The sequence below is a fragment of the Notechis scutatus genome, chromosome 2 (genome assembly GCF_049901735.1).
Source record: "Notechis scutatus isolate UNSWTSFEM ecotype Mainland chromosome 2, rNotScu1.2, whole genome shotgun sequence".
In the NCBI taxonomy this organism is placed as follows: Eukaryota; Metazoa; Chordata; class Lepidosauria; order Squamata; family Elapidae; genus Notechis; species Notechis scutatus.
The window spans coordinates 15,225,151-15,237,112 of record NC_142010.1 but is presented as its reverse complement, the minus strand read 5'-3'; the positions used below and the strand labels follow the sequence as shown (position 1 = coordinate 15,237,112).

The window sequence follows — 11,962 nt, the reverse complement described above, 5'->3', positions numbered from 1 at the left end:
TCTCCCTACTCCCAAGCCCATCATGCCCACCCTCTCCCTCCCCTCAGACACGGTCTTCTTTCCCGCCCTTTCTACAATCCTGGCACTTTGCAGCACATCCACCAGGGGAGCCCTCCGCTAAGGGAAGGAAGTCCCGGCGCTTCGCCATTGATCCACTTGAGGGCAAACGTTATAGTTTGTTTTGGGGGGGGTGGAGGCCGAGACGGAAGTGACGTCACAAATGCTTGCCGCTCTAGGACGTGGCACTTGCTCTGTTTAACCCCTGGGGCTTCGCAGGCGGCAGAGAGGCTGCGGGACACTGGCGGTGAGATATCCAAACGTCCCCGGGGTTGGGGGCTGGGCGGTTCCCGGACAAAGGGAGGCGGAGGAGGGAGAGACCTGCGCCCTGCCCACCTCCGTCTTCAACCCCGGATTCCATGCTCTCCAGCCGCCCTCTCCATGCAGGGGGAACAGGGCAAGGCTGGAAGGGCAGGAAGGCGGCCGGGATCCGGGGGTCCCTTCCCGTCCCGTGTCCAGGGAAGAGCACAAGTGGGTGGGAGATGAGGATCGGCCTTGCGGAGGCGCAGCAGGAAAGGAGAGAAGCCAGGCGAGGAGGAGGCAGGATTCGCACCCGGCTCCCGGAGGGACCGATCCTGTCTCCGGAGGGGGAGAGAAGCGGGGCGGCCTCTCCAGCTGGGTGAAGGTTGTTCAGGGGCTGAATTCCACTTTCTTGGCGTTGGTTTTTCTTTCCATCTCAGATACAGACACTTGAGGCTACTTGAAATCTTTGCAAGCCAAAATTTTGTCTTGGGTGAAAAAAAGAGCGGAATAAGTTGCAGGGATCCGTCCTGTGGCCCCAGAAATGGTCCTGTGAAGGAAAAGGCATCTGGAGATCCACAAGAGTGCTTGGACCCATTTGGAGTTGCTCTGCAGGAAAGAGAAAGGATGGAGACACACCAGTTTGTAAAGGAGGAAACTAGGAAAGGCCCTCCAGCTGTTCAGCCTGGGAAGGGTGGAGAGATCTGGACAAGACCTGATCAGGAGATCCTGGAGGAGGAAACTATCCTCCCTTCAGAAGTTCAGCCCTGGAACTTCATCCAATGCCAGGAGGTTGAGGGTACCCGAGGACTTTGCAGCCGACTCCACGACTTTTGTAGGCGATGGCTGAGACCAGAAAAACACACCAAAGCTCAGATGCTGGACCTGGTTGTTCTGGAACAGCTCCTGTTCCTTCTGCCCCCAGAGATGGAGGGCTGGGTGAGGGAGTGTGGAGCAGAGACCAGTTCCCAGGCAGTGGCCCTGGCTGAAGGCTTCCTCCTCAGTCAGGCGGAGGAGCAGAAGAAGCAGGTCCAGTTGCAGGTGAGACACTTCAGGGAGCTCAAAAGAGAATAGAGAATGTGTTTGAATACTTCACCCCTACTTCCCAAACTTCTCTGACATTCATGATATGGGGCAAAGTCCCACCAATTTTTGTAGGACATTGTTCCATTGTTTTCTCACTCAACCACACTGATGGATTTTGTGGGCTTTGAGGTGGTGTTCCCCAATTTATGTCGTGTGGATGTACATTAATTCTGCTTCTTTTTTCCTTCCTCCGATTTGAAGTGCTGCACTATGGAGATCAGAGATCCTGAGGGAAAGAAGAATCCATCAAACCCCCCTCAGGAGCTATTTTTCAGGAGGATCCCTTGGGAAGATCAAAATCTGGACACCTCAGGAGGTAACAGAAGATCCTCCAATTACCCATCTGCCTTACCTTCTCTCTCTTTTCTCTTCTATACAATACCTTCTTCTATTTATACTTTTTCACACTAAGAAGTATAGTGTGAGCCTCCTCCTGGGAAAGGTAGAGATTGAGGTCCACCTGAAGGGGTGCGTGAGGAATTTGTGGATTTTCTGGAAGACAAAATTGTTCAACTTCATTCCCTGTTAGATGCCGGCGTGGTTGCTGGTCTGGTGGAAGTCCTTGAGGCAGGTTGTTGCTGTGTTATCTGGGAACGGTTTGACCCTGTTGCTCCTGAGGAAGTGGACAGGGTCCTAGGGAGTATGCGTGCAAGCACCTGTGTATTAGACCCATGTCCCTCCTGGCTTGTGAAAGTTTCTCGGGAGGTGACAGGTGGGTGGACTCTGGCGATGATTAATGCTTCCCTACAGGGGAGGATAGTGCCCCAGCACTTTAAAGAGGCTGTGATCCACCTTCTTCTTAAGAAGCCATCGCTGGATTCCGATCTGTCTCCAATCTTTCTTTTTGGGAAAAGTGGTTGAGAAGGTCATTGCGCGGCAGCTCCAGAGGTTTCTTGATGAAATGGATTATCTAGACCAGGGGTCCTCAACCACCGGGCCGCGGACCGGTACCGGGCCGTGGAGCACTCTTTACCGGGCCGCAAAGAAAAAAAATGGCGTCTTTCTTTGCCTTCGGTGAATGCTGCTGGGATCGGGGATCAAGGACACAAATGAAAGAAGGGGAGGGAGGAAGCAACCGAAGCCTGTCCTGCTCTCTGGCTCAGCTCTCTCAGTCGCTCTCTCACTCCTCCACCAGCCCAGGAAGAAACTGCTTCAAAGAAGCCGGTTGGGGGGGGTGGCTTTCCTGTCGCCGCAGCTTCCCGAGCGCCCATTTGCCACCCCACCTGCCCGCTCGCTCGCGGTTCAATCCACAGTGCGCTGTTCTGCCTGCCTGCCTGGTTGTTTGGGAGCAGCTTCGGCTGAGAATAATAACTATTCGCCTCTTTTTATCAGCGAAGCTGCTCCGAAGCGAAGAGGCAGGCAGGCAGGCAGGCAGAACGGAGCAATGTGGATTGAAGAGCGGGCGGGCGGGGGTGGGGGGGTGAAACGGGCGCTTCGGGAAGCTGCGGCGACAGGAAAAGCCACCCCACCCCCACCCCGGCTTCTTTGAAGCAGTTTCTTCCTGGGCTGGTGGAGGAGCAATAGAGTGACTGAGAGAGGAACGAGGCAGACACCTGAGGAGGGAGGGGGAGACACCTGAGGGATGGGGCTGAGGAGGCAGGGCCGAGGCCCCCTGAACTTGGTGGTTTGCTGGCAGGCGTTTTATTACCCAACTAGGTAACAACATCAGATGTTACCTAGTCAGGTAATGAAACATCTGCAAGCAAACTACCAAACTTCGATTCTCTCTCCCCCCTCCTTGAAAAAATGTTTCTGCTTGAAACCGGTCCCTGGTACAAAAAAGGTTGGGGACCACTGATCTAGACACCTACCAGTCAGGATTCAGGCCTGAATTTGGGACAGAAACGGCATTGATCACGATTTTGGATGATCTCTGGCGAGAGCAGGATCAGGGTAGCACATCCATCCTTGCTCTTCTTGACCTTTCGGTGACTTGATACCATCGAGTATGGTATTCTCCTGGGGCAGCTTCGGGGGATGGGAGTGGCAGGCCTTGTGCTATCCTGGCTCATCTTCTTCCTCTGCGGCTGCTCTCAGTCAGTGTTGATAGGAGGGGAGAGATCCAACCTTTATCCATTGCTTTGCCGTGTTCCGCAGGGCTGAGTACTCTCTCTGCTCCTGTTCAACATTTATATGAAGCCGCTGGGTGAGCTGATGATACTCAGCTGTATGTCTCGGCCTATGGTGGGTGAAGCGATGCTGAGTTCTCCCTCCCGCAGTTCCTGGAGGCTGTTAGGGGCTGGATGGAGAGCAATGGGTTGAAACTATATCCTGGCAAGACCAAGTGGCTCTGGGTTTGGGGTTTGTTGGCCGAGGGAGAATTGCCACTTCTGGTCTTGGATGGGATGACACTAGCCCAAACAGACCCTGTACGTAAACTGGGGGTTCTCCTGCTCATGATTCTTGCTCAAAGAGCAGGTAATGGTTGTGGCCAGGAGGGCCTTTGCACCACTAAGGGGTGTGCGCCAGTTACGCCCCTTCCTGAACTGACAATCCCTACTCACAGTCACTCATGCCCTAGTCGCTTCTGACTTGACTATTGCAATACGTTCTACATGAGGCTACCCTTGAAGAGCATCCAGAAGTTCCAGTTGGTTCAAAACGCAGCGGCTTGCATGGTTTTGTGCAGATCCCGGTGTGCACATGTATCACTTCTCCTGCAGGAGCTGCATTGGCTGCCAATTTGCTTCCAGGTGCAATTCAAAGTGCTGGTTGTTGCCTTTGAAGCCTTTTATGGCATGGGACCTGATTATCTGAGGGACCCTCTCTTACTAGTTACATATACCCTACCCACCAGAGCAGGGAGGCAGGGAATGTTCCATGTTCCATCCTCTAGGGAGATGCATCTGGTGAGAGCCAGAAGAAGGGCCTTCTCCATGGCGGCTCCCTCTCTCTGGAACATCATCCCACAGAGATTAAAATGGCCCCCAGTCTAGCACTCTTCTGGAAGATGTCGAAGACCGGGTTCTGCCAGTGGTCCTGGGGAACGCAGAGCGGTATGGAGCCCCTTAAATGGCTTCTGTGAGGTGCTGTCACCAGGATGGGGTGGGCGGGGGTGATTTTATTATTTTAATGTATTATATAATTCTCCTTTTATTATTTTTATTGTTTTATATGGGTTTGATATTTTGTAAGCCGCCTTGAGTTGCCATGTGTGAATAGGCGGCATTTAAATTGTCTAAAATAAGTACAATATTTTGTTATTTATTTTGAAATTATTTATTCCTTACAGAGAAACAAAATATGAAATTTTATGGTTTTTATGACGACGATCAAACAGCAGTTGAAGCGCTAAATCAAGTAAGAAAGGGAAAAGTTTTTAGATTTGTATATTTATTTATTTTTATTTATTTTATTTATTTATTTGATTTGCCAATTGTTTACAAGATAGTAAGTATAAGTGTATACATAGTTGTGAATACATGAAATGGGTACATATAAGAAAAATAAAAGAATAAGAGAAACAATAGGACAGGGACTGTAGGCACGTTGGTGCGCTTATGCACGCCCCTACAGACCTCTTAGGAAAGGGGTGAGGTCAATAGTAGACAGTCTAAGGTAAAAGTTTTTGGGGTTTGGGGAAGAGACTACAGAGTCGGGTAGGGTATTCCAGACATTGACCACTCTATTGCTGAAGTCGTATTTCCTGCAATCAAGTTTGGTGCGGTTTACTTTGAGTTTGTATCTATTGTGTGCTCTTGTGTTGTTATGGTTGAAGCTGAAGTATTCATTAACAGGTAGGACATTGCAATGTATGATGTTATATACCATGCTTAAGTCAGACCGAAGACGGCGTAATTCAAGGTTTTCTAGTTCAAGAATTTCAAGTCTGGTGGCATAAGGTATTCTACAACGAGTAGAAGAGTGGAGAACTCTTCTTGTGAAATATTTCTGGACTTTCTCAATTGTGCTAATATCAGATACGTAATGAGGGTTCCAGACTGATGAACTGTATTCGAGTATTGGTCTAGCAAATGTTTTGTATGCTCTGGTTAGTAGTGTGATATTACCAGAGAAAAAGCTACGTAGGATTAGGTTAACAACTCTTAATGCCTTTTGGCTATGTAGTTGCAGTGGGCTCTAGCACTTAGATCATTAGAGGTGAGTATTCCAAGGTCCTTTACAGAGCTTGAGTCATCAACAAGATCTTGATTATTCAGCTTGTATTTTATTTTCTGATTTTTTTTGCCAATATGTAAGACAGAGCATTTATTTGTTGAGATTTGAAGTTGCCATTTGTTTGACCATTCAGATACATAGTCAAGATCTTTTTGTAGGATAGCAGTATTGTCTGTGGTATTGAACAGCTTTACATCATCAGCGAAGAGAACGCAATTGCTCTTAATATGATCACAGAGGTCGTTTATGTAGAGTATGAAGAGAATTGGTCCTAGAACACTGCCCTGAGGGACACCACTATTGACAGGTACTGGATTTGATAGGACGCTCCCGATTTTGACCATTTGTTGTCTGTTTGATAGGAATGCTTCTATCCAGTTATTCAGTTGTCCAGAGATACCATAGGATTTTATTTTTAGGAGTATTTTAGTATACTCTCTTCAGGAAGTGAAGTGGTTGTGCAGAGTGCTCTCTCTTTCTATTTTCCCCTTGTTTGGAGTGGATTATTTTTGTGTCCTCCCACAACATGAACAGCAGGTTCAAGGTACTGTCATTCAACATAGCTTCCTCTGGTTATATTGTTCTACTAGGTACTCCTCCAACTTTGTGTTTACCAGAATCATTTCTTTTAACGTCCTTCAAGAATTAGGAATAAATGTATCACAGTGTCAGGAACTGTCAATTTGGTCTTGTCTGCAAATTTGATGAGTTCCCCTTCTATTACTATTATTGATGAGTTCCCCTTCTATTTATTAGACAAATCATTGATGAAGTTGAACAGATCTTGCAAATCTTCCTGTTCTTTTTTTCCGTGTTCAGGAGAATCTTGTGTCCTTCGAGGAGGTGGCTGTGTATTTCTCGGAGGAGGAATGGTCTCAGCTGGATCCTGACCAAAAAGCGCTGCATTCGGAAGTCATGCTTGAAAACCATAGGAACGTGGTCTCTTTGGGTAAGAGTTTTCTTGTCCCAAATCAGACATTTCAAGAAGACAGATTATAGTTATTATTTATTAAAAAACCACTAATCGGATATCATCTCCTCGAAGGGAAAAGGAAAATATCTGGCCTCCTGGTATTCCAAGGAAGGAAAGAATGAATGTCTCTTTGCTTAGATGCTTTTGGGCCATTTCTTATCAGTATTTTTCCATTTCTATTTGAACTTATCTGTGGAGGCTGAGAAGAACGAGGTTTCTTTTATGTGTCCTCTGGAGGTCATGTGAAAGGAATGTGTTATCATTTATCCTTATTTCTATTTGAACTTATCTGTGGAGGCTGAGAAGGATGGGGTGTGCTTTTAATTGTATTCTGGAAGTCATGTGAGAAGAATGTGTTGTCATTTTCCCCCTTTCACACTCAGGCCATCGAAGAGCATTCTCCCAATCCAATTCAACAACAAAGTCCTCATGAAGTGTGAGGCATAGCATCCTCTGGTACAGGTGATCCCCGAGTTATGATAGTTCACTAAGCGACCATATCAAGTTACGACCTAGCCCTCTCCAAAGTACCTAAGACTCAGTCCTGAAATTAAAAATGCTGCAGCATCACGGCTGTCATTCACACTTACAAATGACAGCAGAGGGGCTGCAACAAAATCGCCCTATCTATAACCCGACCTCATTCTGCCGTGACTGACGTTGGAACGATGTAGCGAGCCATCAGTTCTTTTTTTTTAATAAATACTTTATTCAGTTTTCAAAATTTAAGAACATAAAACTTTATACATCATTGTATCAACATCAAGACATCTTTTACATTTACTTATATTTCTATATATATATTCTTCGTTATTCCATTACCATTGCATATTTCTTTCATTATTTAGTTTCGAATTAATATATAAATAAATATAGAGAAATATAGGCATAAGTATTTACATAGTTTCTTATTCTTATTCTTTACTTAATTGCCATTTTGATTTCTTTTTATCCTTAAACCATACCAGGTGTCCCAGATACTATAATATGTCAAATCTTCTTTATCTCTTAATTTCATTGTTAGCCTGTCCCATCTCTGCACAATCTTTTTTTTTTATAACAACACCCTCTGGTGGTACATCTTCCTGCTTCCAAAATTGTGCATAAGAAATTCTAGCGGCTGTTAAAATATGTAACATAATATTCTCTTTTTTATTATATTTTTCTGTTATTATGCCTAATAGAAATAGTTCTGGTTTGGGTTCAATTTTCTGTTTTATTACTTCTTCTAGCCACAATCGAATTATGTTCCAATACTTCTTGACCTCTGGGCAGGTCAACCACATATGAAAATAAGTACCTTTTTCCTTCTTACACTTCCAGCAATTTGGGCTTAGGTAAAACATTTCTGCTAGTCTAGCAGGGTGTAGGTGCCACCTTTAAAACATTTTGTATAGGTTTTCCCTGTACGTTGTAGACATAGTTAATTTGTAATTTAGTCCCTACATTTTTCCCAATGTTCCAAATCTATATTGTGGCTAACATTTTTCACCCATACCAACATTGTCTCCTTTATCACCTCCTCTTCCATCTTAAAATCCAATAGAAAATTATATATTTTGGAAATCATTCCCCCCCCCGGTTCCTTGTGTAATTGCATCTAATTGGTGTTTTCCCACTTAAAATCCATATTATTCTTTGTTTAATTTTCCTCACCTGAACTTGTATGTATGGCTACCAGTCTATTTCTATATTTTGTTGCTGTAGTTTTTGTATTGTTTTCAGCCTTCCTTGGTCATCTAATAAGTCTTTATAGTTCCTCATTTTAGCCAGATCCATTACGTTGGGATAAATTTGTGCTTCCATGGTTGACAGCCAGCGTGGTATTTTATCATAGTGATTCTTTTTAATTTTATTCCATATCCGAATTCTTGAGTCTCTGATCAGGTGTCTCTGGAAGTATGAATGTTGCTTGCTTTTCCCATCCCATAAAAAGCTATGCCACCCTTTTTGCAAGTCGTGGCCTTCTATCAGCAGTATCTTTTGTTTTCCAACTTAATCCAATCCTTAATCCATACCATAGCTGCTGTCTGGTAATACATTTCCCAGTAAGGGAGTCTAAAGCCACCCTTTCTCTTTTGTCCTGCAGTAATTTCATTTTTATCCTAGTTTTTTCACCCAAATTGATTTAATGACTGTTTTATCTAATTCTTTTGTCCAATTTCGGAAGTTTGAAAGATACAGTATTTTTGGTGTGTGGACATTTTGACTGCCGCAATTTTCCACATTAACGATAACTGTAATTTCCCCCATATTTCTAATTCTTTTTTAATTTGTGTCATTAACTTATCATAATTATCTTTTTTAATTGATGAACACCTTGGTTTAACCAAATGCCTAAATATTTTATTCTTTTGACAATTTGCATTCCCAATTTTTCTTCCAATTCTTTTTTTTGTTGTTGTTCATCTTTGTTTTGTTTTTATTTATTTTAAGTCCCGCAACACTGCCAAATTCTTCTATTTCTTTTATTAATTCTACTCCGGTGTCCTCCAGATCCTCCAAGAAAGATACTATATCGCCAGCGAAGGCATGTACTTTATAATGCTCCTTTCTAATTAAAGCCCCTTTAATTTCTTTATTTTTCCTAATATTCTCCAATAAATTCTCTAATGTAAGGATAAAGAGTAGCGGTGACAATGGGCATCCCTGTCTTACTTCCTTGTTGATCTTAAATGTTTCTGTCCTATCACCATTTAGTATTATGCTAGCCGCCTAGATCGAATAGATTGCCCAAATTGTTTTGATAAATTTGTCACTGAAATCCATACTTTTTAATTGCTATATAATGAACTGCCAATTGACATTATCAAACGCTTTTTGCACATCGAGAAAGACCATTGCCATCTGCTTTCCAGGGTGTGCCTCATAGTATTCTAATATGTTCATTACCGTTGTAGTGTTATTTTTAATCAAAGGTCTCTGCTGAAATTAACCCACCCAATAAATCTTAAGATTTCTCCTAATTCCTCCTTGGATTTTCCCTGATTATTCCTTAACTCAAAACACTTTGAGTGAGATTTGCATATATATAGATAATTGTAAAGAAAGAGATGTTTTCTAGATATTTTCAAAGCTTTCAGGACTCATCAATTTAGAAATCATGTTTATATCACACCACTGTAAAAGGCAAATGTTCAACATAATGGAATTTTGGAAAAATTCAGAAGGAAATTCACTTGATTTTGTGCAGTTTGATCTATTTCTCTAAGCTTGTTATCATTTTCATTTCTCTTTTGATTTGAAGGTAACAATGGACAGGATAATCAAGATTCCTGTGATCTGTCCCAAATGATCAATGCTAATGATGGAATGGAGAAGTTTGGAATTCGACGAATTCAAAAGCCATGTGAGAAAGCAGTCAAATAATTGGAATCATGAAAGCTCATTTTCCACAGATGCCCAGCAAGAGGAAATAAGGAAAAAATATAATGGGAAAAGTGTGAAGCCAATGAAAACTAAACTACAAGTAAAAGAACACTATTTAAGCCAAGACAATGGAGAAGATGTTATGAGAAGACACAATAGACAAAATTACAATGAGACATTCATTCCTTCTCTTAGAAATAAGTTCCTTACATCTAAAAAAGTGATTGATATAAAAGAGAAGCCTTATAAATGTTTGGAATGTGGAACATGTTTTAGAAAAAGTAGGCAACTTACTTCCCATGAAAGGATTCACACTGGGGAGAAGCTCTACAAATGCAGAGACTGTGGTATCACATTCAGAAGATGGAATAATCTTATTTCCCATAAAAGGATCCACTCAGGAGAGAAACCATATAAATGCATGGAGTATGGAAAAACCTTTGCTCAAAGAGGTAATCTTATTTGCCATAAGACGATCCACACAGGGGAGAAACCATATAAATGCATGGAGTGTGGAAAGACCTTTGCTCAAAGTGGTTATCTTAGTACCCATATGAGAATCCACACAGGGGAGAAGCCATATAAATGCATGGAGTGTGGGAAGACCTTTGCTCGAAGTGGTCATCTTAGTTCCCATATGATAATCCACACAGGGGAGAAACCATATAAATGCATGGAGTGTGGAAAGACCTTTGCTCAAAGTGGTTATCTTAGTACCCATATGAGAATCCACACAGGGGAGAAGCCATATAAATGCATGGAGTGTGGGAAGACCTTTGCTCGAAGTGGTCATCTTAGTTCCCATATGATAATCCACACAGGGGAAAAACCGTATAAATGTATGGAGTGTGGAAAGACCTTTGCTCAAAGTGGTCATCTTAGTATCCATATGAAAATTCACACAGGGGAAAAGCCGTATAAATGCATTGAGTGTAGAAAGACCTTTGCTCAAAAAGATAAACTTATTTGCCACAAGATGATCCACACAGGGGAGAAGCTGTATAAATGCATGGAGTGTGGGAAGACCTTTGCTCGAAGTGGTCATCTTATTTCCCATATGATAATCCACACAGGGGAAAAACCGTATAAATGTATGGAGTGTGGAAAGACCTTTGCTCATAGTGGTTATCTTAGTACCCATATGAGAATCCACACAGGGGAGAAACCATATAAATGCATGGAGTGTGGGAAGATCTTTGCTGTAAAAAATAATCTTATTTCCCATATCATGATCCACACAGGGGAGAAGCCGTATAAATGCATGGAGTGTGGGAAGACCTTTGCTCGAAGTGGTCATCTTAGTTCCCATATGATAATCCACACAGGGGAAATACCATATAAATGTATGGAGTGTGGGAAGACCTTTGCTCAGAATAGTAGTCTTATTCGACATAAGATGATCCACACAGGGGAGAAGCCGTATAAATGCATGGAATGTGGAAAGACCTTTGCTCGTAGCAGTTGTCTAAGAATACATAAAACAATCCACACAGGGGAGAAGCCGTATAAATGCATGGAGTGTGGGAAGACCTTTGCTCAGAGAGGTGGACTTTGGTACCACAACAAGATTCACACAGGAGAGAAACCATATAAATGCATGCATTGTGGAAAGACATATGCTGGGAAGTATGGTCTTACTTGCCACAACAAAATCCACACAGGAGAGAGGCCATATAAATGCATGGAATGTGGAAAGAGCTTTGCTCAGAATAGTATTCTTACTTCTCATAAAAGGATACATGCTCGGGAGAAACTATATAGCAATAGCAATTCCACTTAAGACTTATATACCACAATGATTTACCACACACTATGAGCAGTTTACAAAGTCAGCCTATGGTCCCCAGCAATCTATCTTTACCCATCTCAGAAGGATGGGAGCTGAATCATGAGCCTGTCAGAATCAAACTCCTAGCTGTGGGCAATTAGCCTGTAGTAGTGCATTCTAACCTCTGACCCACCACGTCTCTATAGATGTTTATGTGTATGTTGTGCCTTTCTGATCCAAATGAGAGAAGATTGAATCCAACAAATTCAAATTTAATATGGAGAAAAGTAAGATTTTACACCTGGCCAGGAAAAACCTGAAACTTGGCTCAAAAATAGTAAGTGTGGAAG

The 11,962-nt window shown here is 43.0% G+C and overlaps 2 protein-coding genes across 3 annotated transcripts in view; one reads left to right on the top strand and one right to left on the bottom strand.

Annotated features, from left to right (window-relative positions):
* Window positions 1–11,962, bottom strand: part of LOC113427813 (uncharacterized) — a 142,110-nt gene that overhangs the window by 66,854 nt on the left and 63,294 nt on the right. The window lies entirely within an intron of this gene.
* LOC113431380 (uncharacterized) overlaps window positions 1–11,962 on the top strand; it is a 60,179-nt gene that overhangs the window by 32,735 nt on the left and 15,482 nt on the right. The window contains 3 exon segments of the mRNA XM_087958854.1: window positions 6,322–6,451; window positions 9,723–9,825; window positions 9,827–11,621. Coding sequence (XP_087814980.1) covers window positions 6,322–6,451; window positions 9,723–9,825; window positions 9,827–11,621 — 2,028 coding nt within the window.